A 23,562-nucleotide genomic window follows, 5' to 3' on the forward strand; every position below is an offset into this window, starting at 1 on the left:
CAGAAGCGGGGTCACGCAGCGTGAAGGATCATGGCCCAAAGGACCAACGCCAATCCCTGGGAAAACGTGTCCTGGGACACAAATCCCCAAGCCCCGGGAGAGGGGATTGGGGGATGACGTCACCTTCCAGAATGTTCTGGAAGGGAGGCGTGGCCAGGGCGGAGCAAGCCACGGACCTGCACATGAGCCGGACCTCTGCAGGGTCCGGCTCGCTCATCTCCAAGCCGAAGACTGAGGACGGAGCTGGAGACAGGACCCTGGACCCCAAACTCCGCTGTCTTTCTAAGGACTGGAGCTGAGTGAGGCCAGCGGTCATGACCCGGAGCCCTTGGCACGGCCGGGTGAGCGTGGCCTCCCCTAGGGCCCCAAGCCGGGGGGCTCAGAGCGAGCGTGGTCCCAGTGTGAGGCGCCAGTGTAGGCCGGAGGCCTCCTTGGGCATCGGGTGGAAGGGGCCGTTACCCCTTCGTGTTAGGGACCTCCTTGTACTCAGTGCAGCAGTTAAATACATGTCGTGTTGCCTCACCTACATTCTCCTCTGGTTTCTGACCCACTACAGCTGCACTGCAGGGAGAGAACGATAGGGTTGAGCTATAGGGTCAAGTTGGCTTTAGCTGCACTACAGGGTTTGGGCTAGAGGGTGGAGGTGACTATAGGGGCACCGCAGGGTTAGGGCTATAGGGTCAGGGCTATAGGGTTGAGGTGTCTATAGGTGATGACGATGAGGATGATGAATATGATGATGACGATAATGATGACGACGACGATGATAATGGTGAGGATGACGATGACATTGATGACGATGAAGATGACGACGATGATGGCGACCATGATGACGATGATGCCGATGATGAGAATGACGATTATGATGATGATGTTGGTGATGATGACGACGATGATGATGACGACGATATCAGCCACTTTCTGCTGAGCAATCTATTTGTGCGGGCGAGGTCGCTCCTACGTGGGCTGAGGGACGCCCTAGTTGTACTGTAGTATGTATGTGTCCGTGCGATTGTGTGTTGTGTTATAATCGGTGGTGGTTGTCGTTGTAACGTCCAGACCCCGTGCCGCTTACAGGACATCTGTGATTAATAAACAAAGCGCTTTGTAGCTGATCGGATTTCCCCGTCCAATCTAAATCACGGCAGTGGAGTATAGTGTAATCGAGTAGAGATCACCCATTAGTCTGGAGGAAAGTGGCGTCGGATGACCACTAAATCGTGATGATAAGAGTCTCAGTTATTAGGTGTAGCCCTGTGAGCCATTCGGCTCTTGAATCGGGTGCAACCGCAACAAACAAAAATCATGAACAAGAGAACATCTTCAAGTGACTATGTGACGAAGTGCAAATAGAACATCCAGGAAAAGACGGCAAAATATTGCAGAAAAAGCACCGCACACCCCAACGCTCTGTGCAGAACCCCCAGTGGGATGCAAGTCAAACAACAACAACAATCACAAGACAACTTCGATTAAGGCCATGAGTCTAACTCCGTACTACAACAACACAAATATGGCCAAAGCTAAAAACTTTGCGAAATCACCAAGAGCTCACTAGGGCACGTCCCTGCATCACCACACCGAAGGTTTTATGTTTAGGGACCGTCCATAAATGACGTCACGCACCTAGGGGGGTGGGGTCAGACATTTGTGACGAGGGGGGGGGGGTTGAGAAATGTGACGTCACATCAAAATGCGCAACTTTAAATAAATACAGACAACACGTTCTACTTAATTAAATGTACTTAATAAATGTTCTCTCCTACAACATCAGAGTGCAGCGCCACGTTAAATACGCGCTACAATGACTCTAGTTTAAAGCGATTTGAATCATGTTTTAGATTTTTTGGGGGGGGGGGGCAGAGCTTTGTGACGTCATATTTGAGGGGGGGGGGCTGACTTTTTGTGACGCCGTGTGACGAGGGGGGGGTCAAAAATCGTCCAAAATCGCGTGACGTCATTTAGGACGGCCCCTGAGGCGTCACGCGCTGTGTCATTCTGTTTGCCTGCTCACGATAGGAAACTGGGCTGAGTGATCATAATGATCGATGACGATAATACATATCGATGATCATAATCGGTGATGATCGATGATAATGCTGATCGATGATTCGTTGATGTTAAAAATGGTCGATGATGATCGATGGTGATAATAATGATCTATGATAATAATCGGTGATGATAGATAATGATAATCGATGATGATCGATGATGATAATCATAATTGTCGATGATGACGATAATAATGATCGATGCTGATCGATGATGATAATGATCGATGATCGACTGTACTCGATTTCTGATTCTGAGGAAACGCCGATGCGCGATGACGTCACCGCGTATTCCCCCTCACCCCGCCCCCTCACCCCTATAGCCCCCCCACAACCCTAGCCCCGCCCTCACATTTAGCCCCGCCCCTTTATCCCCGCCCCTCACCCTCTAGCCCCGCCCCCTCACCCCTCTAGCTCACCCCTCTAGCCCCACCCCTAATCTCCCATAGCCCCGCCCCCTCACCCCTCTAGCCCCGCCCCTAATCCCCCTAGCCACGCCCCTCACCCCTCTAGACCCACCCCCAATCCCCCCTAGCCCCGCCCCCAACAACCCGAGTTTCGCCCTTCGACCCTAAGCCCCGCCCACCCTTAGCCCGACCCGCTCACCCCATAGCCCCCACCCACCCTTATCCCTCCCAGCCCCGCCCCCCTACACCCCTAGTCCCCCCCTCACCCCGCCCCCCGTGGTCACGTGCCCTTGCGGTGGCAGCTCAGTCACATGACGGAGCGGATGACGGTGACGATGGCGGTGGTGGTGATGGCGGTGTAAAGACTTATCTCTCTGCTGTGTCTCTCTGTCTGTGTCTCCACCACTCCACCACCACTCCACCACCACCGCTCCACCACTCCACCACCACCGCTCCACCACCGCCGCTCCTCCTCCGCCGCTCCTGCCCCGACTCCGCTTCCTCCTCTGACGTTTGGAAGTTTCGCGGCGACCCGCGGGGCGATGGGGTCGAGTCGGCGCTGAGTCGGGACTGGGACGGGGCCTCCTCCCCAGGTGGGCCACGCGGGGCAGGCGCCAGAGTTCAGCCTCGCGAGCTAAGCCAGCGGCAGTGGCAGCAGCAGTAGCAGCAGCAGGCAGCAGCAGCAGGTAGCGGCAGTGGCATCAGCAGGCAGCAGCAGTAGCAGAAGCTAGCGGCAGTGGCAGCAGGCAGCGGCAGTGGCATCAGCAAGCAGCAGGCAGCAGCAGTAGACAGCAGGCAGTAGCAGAAGCCAGCGGCAGTGGCAGCAGCATCAGTAGACAACAGGCAGCAGCAGTAGCAGGCAGTAGCAGAAGCCAGCGACAGTGGCAGCAGCAGCAGGCAGCAGTAGCCAGTAGACAGCAGCAGACAGGTAGTAGGCAGTGGCAGCAGCAAGCAGTGGCATCAGCAAGCAGCAGGCAGCAGCAGTGGCATCAGCAGGCAGCAGGTAGTGGCAGCAGGCAGGTAGCAGCAGACAGCAGCAGGCAGCGGGCAGTGGCAGCCGTAGCATCAGCAAGTAGCAGGCAGCAGCAGGCAGCAGGTAGTGGCAGCAGCAGTGGCATCAGCAAGCAGCAGGCATCAGCAGGCAGCAGCAGGCAGCAGCAGAATCTGAGGCCTACAGGCCCTCGGCTTCCTCTTCCAACTCGAGACGCCCCACCCCTCTTGGCCTACTCTTCCACTCGCCGTGTTGGGGTGGGGGGCTAGCCACGTTCTGCCCCACCAGGCGGTCGTGGCAGACTTGGCTAGGATATCATCATCACCCCACGTCACCCCGCACCCCCACAACAGTGCCGACTGCCGCGCCCGGAGATCGTGTCCAGCGTGCTGACCGTCACACCGCTGTAGCAGCAGCAGCTCCCAGTGTGTGTATGTGGTAGTAGAGTTGTGTGTGTGGTAGTAGAGGTGTGTGTGTGGTAGTAGCGGTGTGTGTGGTAGTAGAGGTGTGTGTGTGGTAGTAGAGGTGTGTGTGGTAGTAGAGGTGTGTGTGGTAGTAGAGGTGTGTGCGGTAGTAGAGGTGTGTGTGTGGTAGTAGAGGTGTGTGTGTGGTAGTAGAGGTGTGTGTGGTAGTAGAGGGGTGTGTGTGGTAGTAGAGGTGTGTGTGTAGAGGTGTGTGGTGGTAGTAGAGGTGTGTGTGGTAGTAAAGGTGTGTGTGTGGTAGTAGAGGTGTGTGTGTGTGGTAGTAGAGGTGTGTGTGTGTGTGGTAGTAGAGGTGTTTGTGTGGTAGTAGAGGTGTGGTAGTAGAGGTGTGTGTGGTAGTAGAGGTTTGTGTGGTAGTAAAGGTGTGTGTGTGGTAGTAGAGGTGTGTGTGTGTGGTAGTAGAGGTGTGTGTGTGTGTGGTAGTAGAGGTGTGTGTGTGGTAGTAGAGGTGTGTGTGTGGTAGTAGAGGGGTGTGTGTGGTAGTAGAGGTGTGTGTGTGGTAGTAGAGGTGTGTGTGTGGTAGTGGAGGTGTGTGTGTGGTAGTAGAGGTGTGTGTGGTAGTAGAGATGTGTGTGTTAGTAGAGATGCGTGTGTGGTAGTAGAGGTGTGTGTGTGGTAGTAGAGGTGTGTGTGTGGTAGTAGAGGTGTGTGTGGTAGTAGAGGTGTGTGTGGTAGTAGAGGTGTGTGTGTGGTAGTAGAGGTGTGTGTGTGGTAGTAGACGTGTGTGTGTGTGGTAGTAGAGGTGTGTGTGTGTGGTAGTAGAGGTGTGTGTGTGTGGTAGTAGAGGTGTGTGTGGTAGTAGAGGTGTGTGTGTGGTAGTAGAGGTGTGTGTGTGGTAGTAGAGGTGTGTGTGGTAGTAGAGGTGTGTGTGGTGGTAGTAGAGGTGTGTGTGGTAGTAGAGGTGTGTGTGGTAGTAGAGGTGTGTGTGTGGTAGTAGAGGTGTGCGTGATAGTAGAGGTGTGTGTGGTGGTAGTAGAGGTGTGTGTGGTAGTAGAGGTGTGTGTGTGGTAGTAGAGGTGTGTGCGGTAGTAGAGGTGTGTGTGTGGTAGTAGAGGTGTGTGTGTGGTAGAGGTGTGTGTGTGGTAGTAGAGGTGTGTGTGGTAGTAGAGGTGTGTGTGTAGAGGTGTGTGTGGTGGTAGTAGAGGTGTGTGTGTGGTAGAGGTCTGTGTGGTAGAGGGGTGTGTGTGGTAGTAGAGGTGTGTGTGGTAGTAGAGGTGTGTGTGTAGAGGTGTGTGTGGTGGTAGTAGAGGTGTGTGTGGTAGTAGAGGTGTGTGTGTGGTAGTAGAGGTGTGTGTGGTAGTAGAGGTGTGTGTGTGTGTGGTAGTAGAGGTGTTTGTGTGGTAGTAGAGGTGTGTGGTAGTAGAGGTGTGTGTGGTAGTAGAGGTTTGTGTGGTAGTAGAGGTGTGTGTGGTAGTAGAGGTGTGTGTGTGGTAGTAGAGGTGTGTGTGTGGTAGTAGAGGGGTGTGTGTGGTAGTAGAGGTGTGTGTGTGGTAGTAGAGGTGTGTGTGTGGTAGTAGAGGTGTGTGTGGTAGTAGAGATGTGTGTGTTAGTAGAGGTGCGTGTGTGGTAGTAGAGGTGCGTGTGTGGTAGTAGAGGTGTGTGTGTGGTAGTAGAGGTGTGTGTGGTAGTAGAGGTGTGTGTGGTAGTAGAGGTGTGTGTGGTAGTAGACGTGTGTGTGTGGTAGTAGAGGTGTGTGTGTGGTAGTAGAGGTGTGTGTGTGGTAGTAGAGGTGTGTGTGTGGTAGTAGAGGTGTGTGTGGTAGTAGAGGTGTGTGTGTGGTAGTAGAGGTGTGTGTGTGGTAGTAGAGGTGTGTGTGGTAGTAGAGGTGTGTGTGGTGGTAGTAGAGGTGTGTGTGGTAGTAGAGGTGTGTGTGGTAGTAGAGGTGTGTGTGGTAGTAGAGGTGTGTGTGTGGTAGTAGAGGTGTGCGTGATAGTAGAGGTGTGTGTGGTGGTAGTAGAGGTGTGTGTGTGGTAGTAGAGGTGTGTGTGTGGTAGTAGAGGTGTGTGTGGTAGTAGAGGTGTGTGTGGTGGTAGTAGAGGTGTGTGTGGTGGTAGTAGAGGTGTGTGTGGTAGTAGAGGTGTGTGTGGTAGTAGAGGTGTGTGTGTGGTAGTAGAGGTGTGCGTGATAGTAGAGGTGTGTGTGGTGGTAGTAGAGGTGTGTGTGGTAGTAGAGGTGTGTGTGGTAGTAGAGGTGTGTGTGTGGTAGTAGAGGTGTGTGTGTGGTAGTAGAGGTGTGTGCGGTAGTAGAGGTGTGTGTGTGGTAGTAGAGGTGTGTGTGTGGTAGAGGTGTGTGTGTGGTAGTAGAGGTGTGTGTGGTAGTAGAGGTGTGTGTGTAGAGGTGTGTGTGGTGGTAGTAGAGGTGTGTGTGTGGTAGTAGAGGTGTGTGTGTGGTAGTAGAGGTGTGTGTGTGTGGTAGTAGAGGTGTGTGTGTGGTAGTAGAGGTGTGTGTGTGTGGTAGTAGAGGTGTGTGTGTGTGTGGTAGTAGAGGTGTTTGTGTGGTAGTAGAGGTGTGTGGTAGTAGAGGTGTGTGTGGTAGTAGAGGTGTGTGTGTGTAGTAGAGGTGTGTGTGTGGTAGTAGAGGTGTGTGTGTGGTAGTAGAGGTGTGTGTGTGGTAGTAGAGGTGTGGTGTGTGGTAGTAGAGGTGTGTGTGTGGTAGTAGAGGTGTGTGTGTGGTAGTAGAGGTGTGTGTGTGGTAGTAAGGTGTGTGTGGTAGTAGAGATGTGTGTGTTAGTAGAGGTGTGTGTGTGGTAGTAGAGGTGTGTGTGTGGTAGTAAGGTGTGTGTGTGGTAGTAGAGGTGTGTGTGTGGTAGTAGAGGTGTGTGTGGTGGTAGTAGAGGTGTGTGTGGTGGTAGTAGAGGTGTGTGTGGTAGTAGAGGTGTGTGTGGTAGTAGAGGTGTGTGTGTCACACTGTGTGTGTGTGTGTCACACTGTGTGTGTGTGTGTGTCACACACACAGTGTGTGACACACACACACACAGATATAATGGGAGGCTGATCGACGCGCCGGGTGCGATCAAGGGATGGCTCCCTATTGGTCAACCACGTTATGTATGCCGATGATTTGGTAATAGCTGCTCATTCAGAAGAGGAGTTGGAGACGCTGCTGCTGAGACTGGAGCGTGCCACTAAGAGGTGGGGCCTTACCATCAGCCCCACCAAAACTAAGCACCTGCCTGGGTATTTTGTACCATCGGACACTCCACCCCCACAACTCCCAATTGGTGATGGGGCAGTTGTGGGAGAGAGTGGAGAGTTTCCCATACCTGGGCAGTGTGCTTATGACCGGCTCCAGTTTATCAGCAGAGGTCTCACTCCGAATCAGTCGAGCGGCAATATCTTTTCATCGGTTGCGTAACGCTGTGTGGAAGCTACCTGGTCTGTCGCTCCGCACGAAGCTTCAGGTCTTCTCGGCCACGGTCATTCCCTCCTCTACGCTTGCGAAACGTGGACCCCCCTAGTGGAGCATCTTCGCCGGTTGGAAACATTTAGGCTGGCCTGCCTACGATCCATCCTGGGTTTAACCAGGCTGAATTGTGTGAGGAGCTCACAAGTCCTTGAAAGATCTGGGCAAAGTCCCATCAGTGAGCTCCTCCGGCAGGCAAGGCTGCGTTGGCTGGGTCATGTAGCCCGCATGCCCAGCCACCGCATGCCCTAAACAGCTTTTGTTCGGCCGGATCGAGGGGGCTAAACGGGCGCGGCACGGGCTAGAGAAGAGATGGAGTGATGTGGTACAGGAGGACGTGGAGCTGAGTGGACTTGCCGATGACTGGTACCAGCGGTGTCAAGATCGGCCTCAGTGGAGGAGGCTCGTGAAGGACGCTACTGGGCAGTTGGAGGCAGTCGCCCTCCAACAACAACGGAGGGCGGAGGAGCGACGCTCACAACAACGAGCGGAGCGCCGGGTGGCTAAAGCACAGCAAGTTGGTACAGTAGGGGGCACAGGTGGTGCATCAGCCAGTCATCTCAGTCATCTCGGTCAGTCGACCCGTGGCACCTGGTCTGCTCCGTGACCTCCTGCCAGCGGGCGTTCGACACTTCACGTGGCCTCAAGGTGCACTTGGCCTGGCACAAGCGTCGTGGTGACGTCACCGCCACTTAGTGGCGAATGGCGGTTGTTGTTGTTGTTGTTGTGTGTCACACTGTGTGTGTGTGTGGTAGTAGAGGTGTGTGTGTGTGGTGTAGTAGAGGTGTGGTGTGTGTCACTCTGTGTGTGTGTGTGTCACACTGTGTGTGTGTGCGTGTCACACTGTGTGTGTGTGTGTCACACTGTGTGTGTGTGGTAGTAGAGGTGGTGTAGCGGTTAGCGCTACGCTGCGCTATGAACCCGGAGACACGGGTTTCGATTCCCGCTCACTGGCCAACACCAGTGACGATTATCTGAACCGGTCCTGGGCCTCCCCTAGGTCGACTCAGCCTCAAAGGAGTACCTGGTGCGGTGTGTTAACATCGCCACTCGGGAGACGAAGGCGGTCGGGCGTGGTGCTGGCCACCCACCCCCTCGTGTGCCGTTCCGGCTTTCATAGGTGCTCGCCAACAGCACTTGCCCCTACAGTCTGGTACAGGCTATACGGGGAAACTTTGTAGAGGTGTGTGTGCGTGTCACCACGCTGTGAGTGCCGTTACTATTTAAACTATTTAAAGTATTTATTTTCAATCTTCCCTGTTAAGAAGGCCTACTGAGGTATGTAACTCTTTTTCAGAAGCGACCTGCCCACCACAGATGATAGGTCAACGAAGTCGCTGATGTCATCATCATCGTCACGTGGAAATTTATAGCGGCAGTCAAAACACTCTGAAAGGCGTGACGTTGATTCTAAATGTGGAAAGAAAAACTGGAGGACCCGGAGAAAAATCCATGCAGTTACCATGGGGAGAGAGAGACGCAGACTCCAAATATACAGCAGCAGCAGGCGTCGTTAGGGTCACGGGTAGAGTCGGTACGAGTGTTGGGGTCACGGGTAGAGTCGGTGCGAGGGTTGGGGTCACGGGTAGGGTCACTGCGAGGGTTGGGGTCACGGGTGGGGTCGGTGCGAGGGTTGGGGTCACGGGTGGGGTCACTGCAAGGGTTGGGGTTACGGGTGGGGTCACTGCGAGGGTTGGGGTCAAGGGTAGGATCGGTGCGAGGGTTGGGGTCACGGGTCGGTGCGAGTGTTGGGGTCACGGGTGGGGTCACTGCGAGGGTTGGGGTCATGGGTAGGGTCGGTGCGAGGGTTGGGGTCACGGGTGGGGTCGGTGCGAGGGTTAGGGTCACGGGTAGGGTCACTGCGAGGGTTAGGGTCACGGGTGGGGTCACTGCGAGGGTTGGGGTCACGGGTGGGGTCGGTGCGAGGTTGGGGTCACGGGTAGGGTCGGTGCGAGGGTTGGGGTCACAGGTGGGGTCGGTGCGAGGGTTGGGGTCACGGGTAGGGTCGGTGCGAGGGTTGGGGTCACGGGTAGAGTCGGTGCGAGGGTTGAGGTCATGGGTAGGGTCACTGCGAGGGTTGGGGTCACGGGTGGGGTCACTGCGAGGGTTGGGGTCACGGGTAGGGTCGGTGTGAGGGTTGGGGTCACAGGTGGGGTCGGTGCGAGGGTTAGGGTCACGGGTGGGGTCACTGCGAGGGTTAGGGTCACGGGTGGGGTCACTGCGAGGGTTGGGGTCACGGGTGGGGTCGGTGCGAGGTTGGGGTCACGGGTAGGGTCGGTGCGAGGGTTGGGGTCACAGGTGGGGTCGGTGCGAGGGTTTTGGTCACGTGTAGGGTCGGTGCGAGGGTTGGGGTCACGGGTAGGGTCGGTGCGAGGGTTGGGGTCACGGGTAGAGTCGGTGCGAGGGTTGAGGTCACGGGTAGGGTCACTGCGAGGGTTGGGGTCATGGGTGGGGTCACTGCGAGGGTTGAGGTCATGGGTAGGGTCACTGTGAGGGTTGGGGTCATGGGTGGGGTCACTGCGAGGGTTGGGGTCACGGGTGGGGTTACTGCGAGGGTTGAGGTCACGGGTAGGGTCACTGCGAGGGTGGGGTACACGGGTGGGGTCGGTGCGAGGGTTGGGGTCACAGGTGGGGTCAGTGCAAGGGTTGGTGTCACAGGTGGGGTCACTGCGAGGGTTGGGGTCATGGGTAGGGTCGGTGCGAGGCTTGGGGCCCTGGTGAGTGTTCTCGGCATGGGTGTCGGTGTTTAGCGAGGAGATTAAACTCACCCCGAGTTGAAACGCATGGGACAGCAATTGCCTCCCGCGCAAGGGCGACCTGAGTGTGCACAGCGTGAGAGATGTGGAGACAAAGTTCAGCTCTCTCCACCTCCCCTGTGTCTCCCCACTCCTCGCCGTGTCTCCCTTCACCACCTTTCACCTTCGAGTCCCATAATGTCCCTGTCCATCTCTCCTCCCGTGCCCTCCCTGTCACCCTCCCCATCACCCTCCCCGTCACCCTCCCCGTTCACCCCCTCCCCCGTGTGGCAGTGATATGTCCGGGGCGGGGGGCGCCCCCCCCAAGGCGACGCTGCTCAAGGTGATCCTGCTGGGAGACGGCGGCGTGGGCAAGAGCTCGCTCATGAACCGCTACGTGAGCAACACCTTCGACGCCCAGAGCTTCCACACCATCGGCGTCGAGTTCCTCAACAAGGACCTCTCCGTAGACGGACGGTGAGTGGCGGGGGAAGGGGGGTGAGTGAGTGAGTAGAGGAGCGAGTGGGTGAGTGAGTGAGCGTTGGGGTGGGTGGGTGAGTAGAGGAGCGAGTTGGTGAGTGAGTGAGTGAGCGTGGGGGTGGGTGGGTGGGTGAGTAGAGGAGCGAGTGGGTGAATGGTTGAGTTAGTGGATGTGTTCAGCTGTATGTGGGTGGGTGAGTGATTGAGCGTGCGGGTGGTGGGTGAGTGAATAGAGGAGCGAGTGGGTGAATGGTTGAGTTAGTGGGTGTGTTCAGCTGTATGTGGGTGGGTGAGTGAGTGAGTGTGCGGGTGGTGGGTGAGTGAGTAGAGGAGCGAGTGGGTGAATGGTTGAGTTAGTGGGTGTGTTCAGCTGTATGTGGGTGGGTGAGTGAGTGAGCGTGTGGGGGTGGGTGAGTGAGTAGAGGAGCGAGTGGATGAATGGTTGAGTTAGCGGGTGAGGTGGTTAGTCGGTGAACGAGTGATGGATGAGTGGATGGGTGAGTAAGTGGTTGAGTGAGTGAGCTAAACCGCTCTTTTGGGCCAGATAGAGGGGGCTAAACGGGCTCGGCACGGGCTGGAGAAGAGATGGAGTGATCCAGGAGGATGTGGAGCTGAGTAGACTTGCTGACAACTGGTAGCAGTGGTGTCAAGATCGGCCTCTGTGCAGGAGGCTCGTGAATAACGCTGCTGCTACTGGGCAGTTGGCACTGTGTAGTCAGGTGTAGGGGCAACCCTAGTGGCAGCTGACCCTGTGCATCAGCCTGTTGTGAGTAGCTGGGACAATGATCGCTGCCGTGTGGTCAGGGTAGGGTTCACCCTCAGTAGTAGTTGACTCTGCTGCTAGTAGGAGGTGGTGTTGCTGCTGATCCTGCTGCTAGTAGGGGGTGGTGTTGCTGCTGACCCTGCTGCTAGTAGGGGTGGTGTTGCTGCTGACTCTGCTGCTAGTAGGGGGTGGTGTTGCTGCTGACTCTGCTGCTAGTAGGGGGTGGTGTTGCTGCTGATCCTGCTGCTAGTAGGGGTGGTGTTGCTGCTCATCCTGCTGCTAGTAGGGGGTGGTGTTGCTGCTGACTCTGCTTCTAGTAGGGGGTGGTGTTGCTGCTGACTGCTGCAAGTAGGGGGTGGTGTTGCTGCTGACTCTGCTGCTAGTAGGGGGTGGTGTTGCTGCTGACTCTGCTTCTAGTAGGGGGTGGTGTTGCTGCTGACTCTGCTGCTAGTAGGGGGTGGTGTTGCTGCTGCCGTGTGGTCAGGGTAGGGTTCACCCCCAGTGGCAGCTGACCCTGTGCATCAGCCTGCTGCCAGTAGGGCAAGGGGGGGGGGGGAAGGGAGGGCGATGACGGCGGCCGTGCGTGCGATCCCAAGCGATGTGATTTTTATTTCTATCAAACTTGGCCCATGTGGGGTGCGTGGGATGCCGGGTGGCGCACGACGGCCGTCGCGGCTGCCCTGTAGGACTGCAGGAGGCTCTTCGGTTATCCGTGCGTGCGCTTTATAGGATTTGACGTAAATTACCGACGTGTGGATTTTCTCTTGAGCCCAAATTAATAATGTAAAAAACGGTTAAACAACATTGCGTTTATCTTCTTGTAAATGTTTATTACAAGTCACGCGGTTCTTCAACCGAACAAATCTGTTGCTCCGGTTAATCCGACGTCCACGTGATCGCCTCTACACCACAGTAGTTGCCATATCTTGTCACACAGTGGGGCTGAGTTTGATTGATGTCTGATTGGCTGCGGCTCTGATATCATCCACTCAGTGGGCCGAGCCTTCTGCTGGGCGGGAGCCAGGAAAGTGTCATCATCACCCACATCGTCCATCGAGCCGCCCATCGTTAGTTTCTGGCACAGAGATCCGCGGAAAATGGTTGTATCTTCGGATTATCCGCCATGTTGAATTACCCGCGTCCGCCCTCCCTGTCATTAGCGGGCATAATCGAGAGCTCTGACTGTATGACTATTATCATCATCACTGCGGGATTAACCAGGGCACCACGGCTCGCCCCGCACGATCTCCCTTCGGCTGAATTTCCACCTCTTGAGAACGCTGAAAAAAGTTTTGTGCGACGAATGGATTTCCCTCCACGCCTCTCTTGGCAATGGCACCCCCCCCGCCCCCTCTGCCCCCCCCCCCGTGGCAAAAATAATTGTGAGCGAAATGGTTGGGGGAAAATAAATTGCAATGATTCAGTTTATTTCTGTAAAGTGTGCACCCGAAGGGGACAGCGGGTGGGGGTGCTGTGGTGTGATCCCTTGCCACACTCACAGGGGAGGAGGCGCTCGCCAATCATCACACGCACAGAGGCGCATACACAGAGACACACACACACAGACACACACACAGACACACGCACAGAGGCGCATACATAGAGACACACACAGACACAGAGGCGCATACACAGAGACACACACACAGACACACACAGACACACACACAGACATACACACAGACACATGCACAGAGGCGCATACATAGAGACACACACAGACACACACACAGACAGACGCACAGAGGCGCATACATAGAGACACACACAGACACAGAGGCGCATACACAGAGACACACACACAGACACACACACACACAGACACACACACACACACAGACACACGCACACACACAGACACACGCACAGAGGCACATACATAGAGACACACACAGACACACACACAGAGGCGCATACACAGAGACACACACACAGACACACACACAGACAGACGCACAGACACACGCACAGAGGCGCATACATAGAAACACACACACACAGACACATACACAGAGACACACACAGACACACGCACAGACAACAACAACAACAACCGCCATTCGCCACTAAGTGGCGGTGACGTCACCACGACGCTTGTGCCAGGCCATGTGCACCTTGAGGCCACGTGAAGTGTCGAACGCCCGCTGGCAGGAGGTCACGGGGCAGACCCAGGTGCCACGGGTCGACTGACCGAGATGACCGAGACGACTGGCTGATGCACCACCTGTGCCCCCTACTGTGCCAACTTGCTGTGCTTTAGCCACCCGGCGCTCCGCTCGTTGTTGTGAGCGTCGTTCGTCTGCCCTCCATTGTTACTGGAGGGCGACTGCCTCCAACTGCCCAGTAGTGTCCGTCACGAGCCTCCTACACAGAGGCCGATCTTGACACTGCTTGTACTAGTCATCAGCAAGTCCACTCAGCTCCACATCCTCTTGTACCACATCACTCCATCTCTTCTCAAGCTCATGTCACGCCCGTTTAGACCCTCTTTCCAGCTGGTTAAACCCAGGATGGATCGTAGGCAGGCCAGCCTGAATTTTTCTCACTGGTGAAATTTGTTCCATTAGGGGGGGGTCCACGTTTTGCAAGCATAGAGAAGGGAGGGAATGACCGTGGCTGAGAAGACCCGAAGCTTCGTGTGGAGCGACAGACCAGGTAGCTTCCACACAGCGTTACGCAACCGATGAAAAGATAATGCCACTCAACTGATTCGGAGTGAGACTTCTGCCTGTCAAACCGGAGCCAGTCATGAACACACTGCCCAGGTATGGGAAACTCTCCACTCTCTCCACAACTACATTGGGAGTTGTGGGGGTGGAGTGTCTGATGTTGCAAAATACCCAGGCAGGTGCTTAGTTTTGGTGGGGCTGATGGTAAGGCCCCACCTCTTAGTGGCAAGCTCCAGGTTCAGCAGCAGCGCCTCCAACTCCTCCTCTGAGTGAGCAGCAATTACCAGATCATCAGCATACATAACATGGTTGACCAATAGGAAGCCATCCCTTGACTGCACCCGGGCATTGATCAGCTTCCGATTGTATCTGAACCAGATGGAAATTCCTCCGGTACAGCTCTCGAAGGTGTCACGAACTATGTGGTCAAAATAGATGTTAAATAATGTGAGAGCCAGAGGACATCCCTGTCGCACCCCAAGGTGTACAGGGAATGGCTCTGACTCCCGACCACGTAGTTTTACCCGGGCCCGCTCACCATCATGAAGGTCCTTAATGATTGTGAGCAGAAAGTCAGGGACTCCGAAATAATGAAGAACAACCCAGAGCCCAGGCCTACTAATGGTATCATAGGCTTTGACCAGGTCAATAAAGCAGAGATGTAGGTCCTGGTGGAATTCCCTACACCTCTGCTGTAGCGGACGGACAGAAAATATGGAATCTGTGCAGGACCGCCCTTTCCTTAAACCACATTAGGGCTCCGCAAGCCTCTCCTCAGCGTGCCAAGCAAGGCGATGTTGAATAATCCTTGTCAGGGCCTTTCCCGGCACACTGAGGAGTGAGATGCCCCTGTCGTTGTTACAGTCTGTGCGGTCCCCTTTCTTAAGGAGGGAGACCACCAGGGCATCCTTCCAATCCTGCGGTACCCGTCCAGTGGTACAGACTGTTGTTATGATGTCATATAGGGCAGTCTGTGCACAAACGCCACCCTCCCTCAGCATTTCGCTTGGGAGATCATCTCTGCCCGGTGCTTTTATTGGTCTCAGACTCAGGATCGCCTTCAGTACCTCCTCAACAGATGGCACCTCAGCCAGCCACTCACAGGGGGGTGACTATTTTCTTCCAATATTTGAGGCACTGCAGCCTCAGCAGGGTCATCCCCACTTTTCCCCATGATGTTTTCAAGACTGAGGGATTTCCCTCCCCCAAGACCTCACAGAAATGCTCAGCAAACCTTTCTTTCCCCTAATGATGGTGATTGGTGTGGCGCTGCAAGTCACGTTTTTATGGAGTTAAAGAGTGATCTGTGATCGTGGGCTATTGAGGCAGACTCCATCTCCTCAGCAACCCGCGACCACCATCCTTGCAGCGCCACACGGCTCTCCGAACTTCCGAGCGAAGGCTGCGGTAAGCCTCCTCATTCTCTGACGTGGGATGCTGTAGACATTGGGAGTGGGCCTGTCGCTTTTTCTCAGCCAGTCTCAACACCTCCTCTGTCAGCCAGGGTCTCTGGGGAGGTTTGGACCCATACCCAAAGCAGCCATTGCAGCTGCATGAGCCACAGTCCTAAACTTCGCCCATTTCCCCTCAGCAGCAGGAGGGGGGGATGATGCCAACCACAGCTGCAAGCGATGATGGCATTCTTGCTTGCAACTTTCATCAGCTAGCTGAAACCAGGCCACTGTGGGTTTAAATGGGGTCCTGGATGTACACCCACCACCGGAGTGGAAGAATGGCAGGCGCATCTTACAGATGGCAAGCCGATGGTCAGTGGGAAGATCATCTCCATGGTTGGTTCTGGTGTCAAGGACATGGACCCGCATCCACTGTTCCGTCACTATACAGACCCGGCGTGCATCCATGATGTTGTGTGGATGCGCCGATGCCGGAACAGTGTATGGGTAATTGGTAAGCCCATGGGCTGCACAGACGTCTAGCAGCCTCCTAGAGACACACACACACAGACCACACATACAGACAGACGCTCACACTTGCAGATACACAGAGCTCCCTTGTAGACTCACTCGACTGTAGGGGCAAGTGCTGTTAGCGAGTCGCACCGAGGGGGTGGGTGGCCAGCCAGCACCACGCCGGGCCACCTTAGTCTCCCCGGTGGCGATGATTACTGCACTCCACACCAGGTACTTAAGGCTGAGTCGACCTTACGGAGGCCCAGATCTTCATCACTTGTGTCGGTGGCCATGAGTGGAAATCGAACTCCGGTTTGTGTGTACCTGTGATCTTTTGCAAAGACAAAGATCCCCCGTACAGCCTTAGCAGACTGTTGGGGCAAGTTCTTTTAGCGAGCACCTATAGCGTGATAAGAATAGCATAACCGGGAGTGGACCCAACTATCATGGCAGTCAAACATCTCCTCTTCCCGTGTCTCCCCCTCCCCCCCCCGTGTCTCCCCCCCCCCCCCCCGTGTCTCCCCCTCTCCACCCCCCGTGTCTCCCCCTCCCCACCCCCTGTGTCTCCCCCTCCCCACCCCCCCCCGTGTCTCCCCCTCCCCACCCCCCGTGTCTCCCCCTCCCCACCCCCCGTGTCTCCCCCACCCCCCCCGTGTCTCCCCCTCCCCACCCCCCCCCCGTGTCTCCCCCTCCCCACCCCCCGTGTCTCCCCCTCCCCACCCCCCGTGTCTCCCCCTCCCCACCCCCCGTGTCTCCCCCCCCCCTCCCCCGTGTCTCCCCTCTCCTCCCCCGTATCCGCACGTCCCCCTCCAGTGCGGTGACGATGCAGATCTGGGACACGGCGGGGCAGGAACGGTTCCGCAGCCTGCGCACGCCCTTCTACCGCGGCTCGGACGCCTGCCTGCTCACCTTCAGCCTGGACGACGCGCACTCGTTCCGCAGCCTGGACGCGTGGCGCTCCGAGTTTGCGTACTACGCGGACGTCGCAGCCCTCGACGCCTTCCCCTTCGTGCTGCTGGGGAACAAGCTGGACCTGCCGCACAGAGAGGTGAGAGGGAGTGAGCGAGAGAGTGAGTGTGTAAGTGAGTGAGTGAGTGTGAGTGAGCATGTGTGAGTAAGAGAGTGTGAGTGAGTGTGAGTGTGAGTGTGTGAGAGTGTGAGTGAGTGAGAGTGTGTGAGTGAGAGAGAGTGTGAGAGAGTGAGTATGTGAGTGAGCGTGTATGAGTGAGTGAGCGTGTGTGGGTGAGAGAGTGTGAGTGAGTGAGAGAGTGTGAGTGAGAGTGAGTGAGAGAGTGTGAGTGAGAGTGTCTGAGAGTATGAGAGAGAGTGAGAGTGAGTGAGGGTGAGAGAGTGTGAGAGAGTGAGTGAGTGTGTAAGTGAGTGAGCATGTGTGAGTAAGAGAGTGTGAGTGAGAGAGTGTGAGTGAGTGAGTGTGCGTATGTGAGTGAGTGAGTGTGCGTATGTGAGTGAGTGAGAGTGAGTGAGAGTGTGTGAGAGTGCGAGTTTGAGAGCGTGTGTGAGTGAGTGAGAGTGTCTGGGAGTGTGCGAGAGAGTGAGTGAGTGTGTGTGAGTGTTTGTGAGAGAGTGAGTGTGTGAGTGAGAGAGAGTGTGAGTGAGAGAGAGTGTGTGAGAGTGTGAGTGAGTGTGTGAGTGAGTGTGAGTGAGAGAGAGTGTGTGAGAGTGTGAGTGAGAGAGAGTGTGTGAGAGTGTGAGTGAGTGTGTGAGTGAGAGAGAGTGCGTGAGTGTGAGTGAGTGTGTGTGAGTGTGTGTGAGAGAGTGTGTGAGTGAGAGAGTGTGTGAGTGAGTGAGAGAGTGTGTGAGTGAGTGAGAGGGTGTGTGAGTGAGTCTGAGTGTGTGTGTGTGTGCGAGAGTGTGAGAGAATATGAGTGAGTGTGAGAGAGTGAGTGTGAGAGAGAGAGAGAGTTGTGGAGAGAGTGGAAAGTTTTCCATACCTGGGCAGTGTGCTCATGACCGGCTCCGGTTTGACAGCAGAGGTCTCACTCCGAATCAGTCGAGCGGCATTATCTTTCCATGGGCTGCTTAACGCTGTGTGGAAGCTGCCTGGTCTGTCGCTCCGCACGAAGCTCCGGATCTTCTTTGCCACGGTAATGCCCTCCCTTCTCTATGCTTGTGATAGGTGGACCCCCCTAATTGCAACATCTGTACCGGTTATAAACATTCAGGCTGGCCTGCCTACCATCCATCCTGGGTTTAACCAGATTGTGTGAGGAGCTCACAAATCCTGGAAAGATCTGGACACATTCCCATCAGTGAGCTCCTCCGCCAGGCAAGGCTGCGTTGGCTGGGTCATGTAGCCCACATACCCAGCCACCGCATGCCCAGCCACCGCATGCCCAGCCACCGCATGCACCAACAGCTTCCGTTTGGCCGGATAGAGGAGGCTAAATGGGCACGACATGGGCTGGAGAAGAGATGGAGTGATGTGGTACAAGAGGATGTGGAGTTGAGTGGACTTGCTGATGACCGGTACTAGCGGTGTCAAGGTCGGCCTCTGTGGAGGAGGAGGCTCGTGAAGGACGCTGCTGCTTTAGTAACAACGGAGGCAGAGGAGTAACGCTCACAACAACGAGTGGAGCTCTGGGTGGCTAAAATACACCAAGTTGGTACACTTGGGGGCACAGGTGGTGCATCAGCCAGTCATCTCAGTCAGTCGACCCATGGCACCTGCTGGGTCTGTCCTGTGACCTCCTCCTGCACCCAGCCTGCAATGCATGGCACCTGGAGTCTACTCCCGTGACCTCCTGCTGCACCTACCCTGCTACAGCAGCCAACCCATGGCACCTGCGGGGTCTGTCCTGTTGCCTGTCGGCGAGCCTTCAACGCTTCACGTGGCCTCAAAGCGCACCTGGCCATGGTGACATCGCCGCCACTGAGTGGCGAATTGCGTCCCTGGTTGTTGTTGTGTGTCTCTGCTCACGAACAGCACTTGCCCCTGCAGCCCGACACAGACTCCCCGGGGTGCGTGTGGCTGTGCGCGCGGTGTCCCAGGTGTCGGCCGAGGAGGTGTCGGCGTGGTGCCGTGCGCGTGGCGACGTGCCCTACTTCGAGACGAGCGCCCGCGACTCCACCAACGTGGCCCTGGCCTTCGAGGAGGCCGCCCGGCGCGCCATCACCTCCGACCTGCGGCAGGCCGGCGGCGGCTCCTTCACGGCGACGGACACGGTGTCGCTGGGTCGCCGTGGCGACGGCAACTCCTCGCGGTCCTGCTGCTAGCACCCTCCCCTACCCACCACCCTCCCCCACCACCACCCACCACCACCCTCCCCCACCACCACCCTCCCCTACCAACACCACCACCACCCTCCCCTACCAACACCACCCCCAGCTAAGACTGCGGGGCTCGTAGGGACGGCTGCCACTAGCAGGGAGGGGGGTGGGTGGAATTCCCCCCCCTCGTCCAGATTTTGTTTTCGATTTAGAAAAAAAAAGTTAATTGGTTGAAAATTACCATGGCAACGTCCTCCCCCCCCACTCCTCCGCCCCCTCCTTACCGCCAGGTACCGATTCACCTGGGGGCCAACACAGGGACAGCTGCCAGCAGGAGGGGGGGTTGGGGCGGGGGGTGTTGGGGGTAGCGTGGCCGTGTCGGGAGGTGCCGAGCCGTTGGTGGCGGCAGTCGCGTTCGCAGTTGTGGTGGCAATAGTGGCGGCGGTGGTGGCGATAGTGGCGGTGGTGGTGGTGGTGGTTGCGGTGGTGGTGGCGGCGGCGGTGGTCGCCTCTCGGCCCCGTGGCAGATGTCCGCGAGGTGCTTTAAGAGGCATCTCGGCTGCCGTGTTGGATACCTGCGAAGTCTCCAGCTGTAATGTCGGACGACCGTGTCGGCCTGCGGCAGATTTGTCCGGGACGCGATATCGGCCTCCGCGGATTTTGACGTGTGGAAATCCGATTGTGAAGCGTCGCTTGCGTAGGCAGGCCTTTCCTGCTCCACACCGCCAGGGCCTCAGCAGCCTGCGGCTCTCGCCTGGACAAGGCCCGGGCTTGGTATGGCCGAGCGGGAAAGCACCGGACCGGGTCCAAGCCGAATTTAAACTCCCGCAATGTTTTTGTTTGTTTGACGTTTGTATTTAACAAACTTACACCTCGGCACTGAATTGTGTGTGGGGTAAGGGGGGGTGGGCGAGACTTAGGCCCCAATGGGTTGATTTGATTGTGGGGTGCCCAGCATATGGGATAAGCTGAGGCTTGCCTAGCCCAACGAAGGCTTCAAGCTTGGCGGTAATCTTTCTGACTTTGACTTCTTTGGCTCTCCTTCATATTCATCTCAGAACTCCGTGAATCCCTCCCCTCCAACTCAAGTATATAGCCTGACTCTTCCAGGATCAGAGACTTGGGTCAGGCCGGGTTCCAAGATCAGAGTCTTGGGTCTGGCCGGGTTCCAGGATCAGAGTCTTGGGTCTGGCCGGGCTCCAGGATGAGGGCAGTGCAACGCTTCGTTGTGGAGAACGGTCCACGGAAGCAGACATGACAGAGTTACCTCTGCCTCCCGTGACCTCAGGTGACCTCAGGTGACCTCTCGTCCACGCACAGTAGGGGGCAGCAACTCTCCAAGTTGCCCCGCTACGTCCAGCGTCGCGTTCATCACGTGACGGTCAATCCAATGTTGCTCATTACCAGAGCTGAAATTTAGCCAAGTTAAATGCAGAACCAAATTTAATGTGTTAGGTTTTTTTTGTGTGCAGTCGCTGGTCTAATACCAACCACTCGCTACACTTGAGAACCCGGTTTAATGACAACTCACTCTGTGCGAGTCTGTGGGTCTCCGTGCGAGTCTGTGGGTCTCCGTGCGAGTCTGTGGGTCTCTGTGCGAGTCTGTGGGTCTCCGTGCGAGTCTGTGGGTCTCTGCGAGTCCGTGAGTCGATAAAAATCCGGTGTAATCACTGTGGTTTGGGCGGCTGAAACCCGGATTGGAAGCCGAAATTCTCAGCGGTGCTGTCAGATCGGCACCACCCACCCGGTCTCCTCCTCCACCCACCCACCCGGTCTCCTCCACCCACCCACCCGGTCTCCTCCACCCACCCGGTCTCCTCCACCCACCCGGTCTCCTCCACCCACCCAGTCTCCTCCACCCACCCCTCCACCCGGTCTCCTCCACCGACCCACCCACCCGGTCTCCTCCACCCACCCACCCGGTCTCCTCCACCCACCCACCCGGTCTCCTCCACCCACCCACCCGGTCTCCTCCACCCACCCACCCGGTCTCCTCCACCCACCCACCACCTCAATCCGATATCGCCGCATCTGCTGCTCACTCGACGTCTCGTTCCATTGCCGATTACTTTGGGATGATACAAAACAAGAGGGTAAATGTATGTTGCCGTAATTACGATTAGTTGCTGTTATTATAAATTTGGTTTTAAATGAATGTTCACGCGTTAAGCAAATATTACCACACCTGGGGATAAGTGTGTGGTGCTGGTGGTGGTGGTGTTGGGGTGAGTGGGTGTGTAGGGTGGGGGAGCGTATTTGGGTGAGTGAACAAACGAGGCGGTGGGCGAGCGAGTGAGTGGATTGAATTGTGGGCGAGTGAGCGAGATAATTGAATTCTAGGAGTGAGCGTGTGTGAGTGAGTGAGAGAAAGCGTGTGAGTGAGTGAGAGCGTGTGTGAGTGAGTGTGTAAGAGCGTGAGTGAGTGTGTGTGAGTGTGTGAGTGAGTGAGTGTGTGAGTGAGTGAGTGAATCGTGTAAATGGGAGGAGGATGGGGGAGGGTGGTTTACTCGCTCACTCGCCCGTACGTGCTGACGACAGAGTTTGTCAAACTTGACAGGAGTTCTAATAAAGGCGACTCTGAGAGTGACGAGCCCACGCGATCTCTCCCTCTCTGCAAATCGCCGATCGGAGCTGGACATGGAGCAGCGCGGGCGCTGTGGTGGGTGGTGAGTGGGGTGGTGGTGAGTGGGGGTGGGTGGTGGGGAGTGGGGTGGTGGTGAGTGGGTGGGTGGTGGTGAGTGGGGGTGGGTGGGTGCTGTGGTGGGTGTGTGGCGAGTGGGTGGTGGTGAGTGGGGGTGGGTGGTGAGTGGGTGGTGAGTGGGTGGGTGGTGAGTGGGTGGGTGGTGGTGTGGGGGTGGGTGGGTGCTGTGGTGGGTGGCTGGCGAGTGGGTGGGTGGTGGATGGTGAGTGGGTGGTGAGTGGGTGGGTGGTGAGTGGGTGGTGAGTGGGGTGGTTGGTGAGTGGGTGGTGGTGAGTGGGGGTGGGTGGGTGGTGAGTGGGTTGGTGGGCTGGTTGGCACCGCGGTGGCTGGGAGATGTTAACTACCTCGTCCGGTGCACAGGAGGTCGTGAAGCCGTGTTGAGTGAGTGTCTTTTCCTGCTGCACTTGAAGCCGTGTTGAGTGAGTGTTTCTCCCTGCTACACGTGAAGCCGTGTTGAGTGAGTGGTCTCTCCCTGCTGCATGTGAGTGAAGCCGTGTTGAGTGAGTGGTCTCTCCCTGCTGCACGTGAAGCCGTGTTGAGTGAGAGTCTCTCCCTGCTACATGTGAAGCCGTGTTGAGTGAGAGTCTCCCTGCTGCACGTGAAGCCGTGTTGAGTGAGTGGTCTCTCCCTGCTGCACGTGAAGCCGTGTTGAGTGAGTGTCTCTCCCTGCTGCACGTGAAGCTGTGTTGAGTGAGTGGTCTCTCCCTGCTGCACGTGAAGCCGTGTTGAGTGAGTGGTCTCTCCCTGCTGCACGTGAAGCCGTGTTGAGTGAGTGTCTCTCCCTGCTGCACGTGAAGCCGTGTTGAGTGAGTGGTCTCTCCCTGCTGCAAGTGAAGCCGTGTTGAGTGAGTGTCTCTCCCTGCTACATGTGAAGCCGTGTTGAGTGTCTCTCCCTGCTACACGTGAAGCCGTGTTGAGTGAGTGGTCTCTCCCTGCTACACGTGAAGCCGTGTTGAGTGAGTGGTCTCTCCCTGCTGCATGTGAAGCCGTGTTGAGTGTCTCTCCCTGCTACACGTGAAGCCGTGTTGAGTGAGTGGTCTCTCCCTGCTGCACGTGAAGCCGTGTTGAGTGTCTCTCCCTGCTACACGTGAAGCCGTGTTGAGTGAGTGGTCTCTCCCTGCTGCATGTGAAGCCGTGTTGAGTGTCTCTCCCTGCTGCACGTGAAGCCGTGTTGAGTCAGTGGTCTCTCCCTGCTGCACGTGAAGCCGTGTTGAGTGTCTCCCTGCTACACGTGAAGCCGTGTTGAGTGAGTGGTCTCTCCCTGCTGCATGTGAAGCCGTGTTGAGTGTCTCTCCCTGCTGCACGTGAAGCCGTGTTGAGTCAGTGGTCTCTCCCTGCTGCACGTGAAGCCGTGTTGAGTGTCTCTCCCTGCTACACGTGAAGCCGTGTTGAGTGAGTGGTCTCTCCCTGCTACACGTGAAGCCGTGTTGAGTGAGTGTCTCTCCCTGCTGCAAGTGAAGCTGTGTTGAGTGAGTGGTCTATCCCTGCTGCACGTGAAGCCGTGTTGAGTGCTTCAGTGGCTAGGAGATTTCGATTTAAAGCTTTCGTGACTGCGGGGATTCATATTCTTGGTTCTTTCAGTAAAGTCACGTAGGAGGGACATAATAAAATAATAAAAATATCAAACAATACAATTTTCACGACGTTTCGACTGCAACACAAGCAATCATCAGGTGTGAAATCCACAACAAGAAAATGTTCTTGAATATAGTTTCATGAGTTTCGTTTTAAAGCTTTCCTCCG

General features: G+C 56.2%; 1 protein-coding gene across 1 annotated transcript; it reads left to right on the forward strand.

Moving 5' to 3' along the window:
• The first annotated feature begins 2,724 nt into the window (after positions 1 to 2,724).
• On the forward strand, positions 2,725 to 21,708 carry RAB9A (RAB9A, member RAS oncogene family). The gene is made up of 4 exons (XM_078620581.1): positions 2,725 to 3,051; positions 10,363 to 10,545; positions 16,704 to 16,938; positions 18,900 to 21,708. The coding sequence occupies exons 2-4, from the start codon at positions 10,367 to 10,369 to the stop codon at positions 19,122 to 19,124; spliced, it is 639 nt and encodes a 212-aa protein (XP_078476707.1). The 5' UTR covers positions 2,725 to 3,051; positions 10,363 to 10,366; the 3' UTR covers positions 19,125 to 21,708.
• Positions 21,709 to 23,562: the final 1,854 nt, after the last annotated feature.

This window comes from Lampetra planeri, chromosome 73 (genome assembly GCF_965212315.1).
Source record: "Lampetra planeri chromosome 73, kcLamPlan1.2.h2, whole genome shotgun sequence".
Classification (NCBI taxonomy): Eukaryota; Metazoa; Chordata; class Hyperoartia; order Petromyzontiformes; family Petromyzontidae; genus Lampetra; species Lampetra planeri.

Coding starts and splice junctions, on each gene's coding strand:
- RAB9A (XM_078620581.1), top strand. CDS start 10,367: ATGTCCGGGGCGGGGGGCGCCCCCCCCAAGGCGACGCTGCTCAAGGTG. Junction 10,546..16,703: donor GACCTCTCCGTAGACGGACG/GTGAGTGGCGGG, acceptor GTCCCCCTCCAG/TGCGGTGACGATGCAGATCT. Junction 16,939..18,899: donor TGGACCTGCCGCACAGAGAG/GTGAGAGGGAGT, acceptor GCGGTGTCCCAG/GTGTCGGCCGAGGAGGTGTC.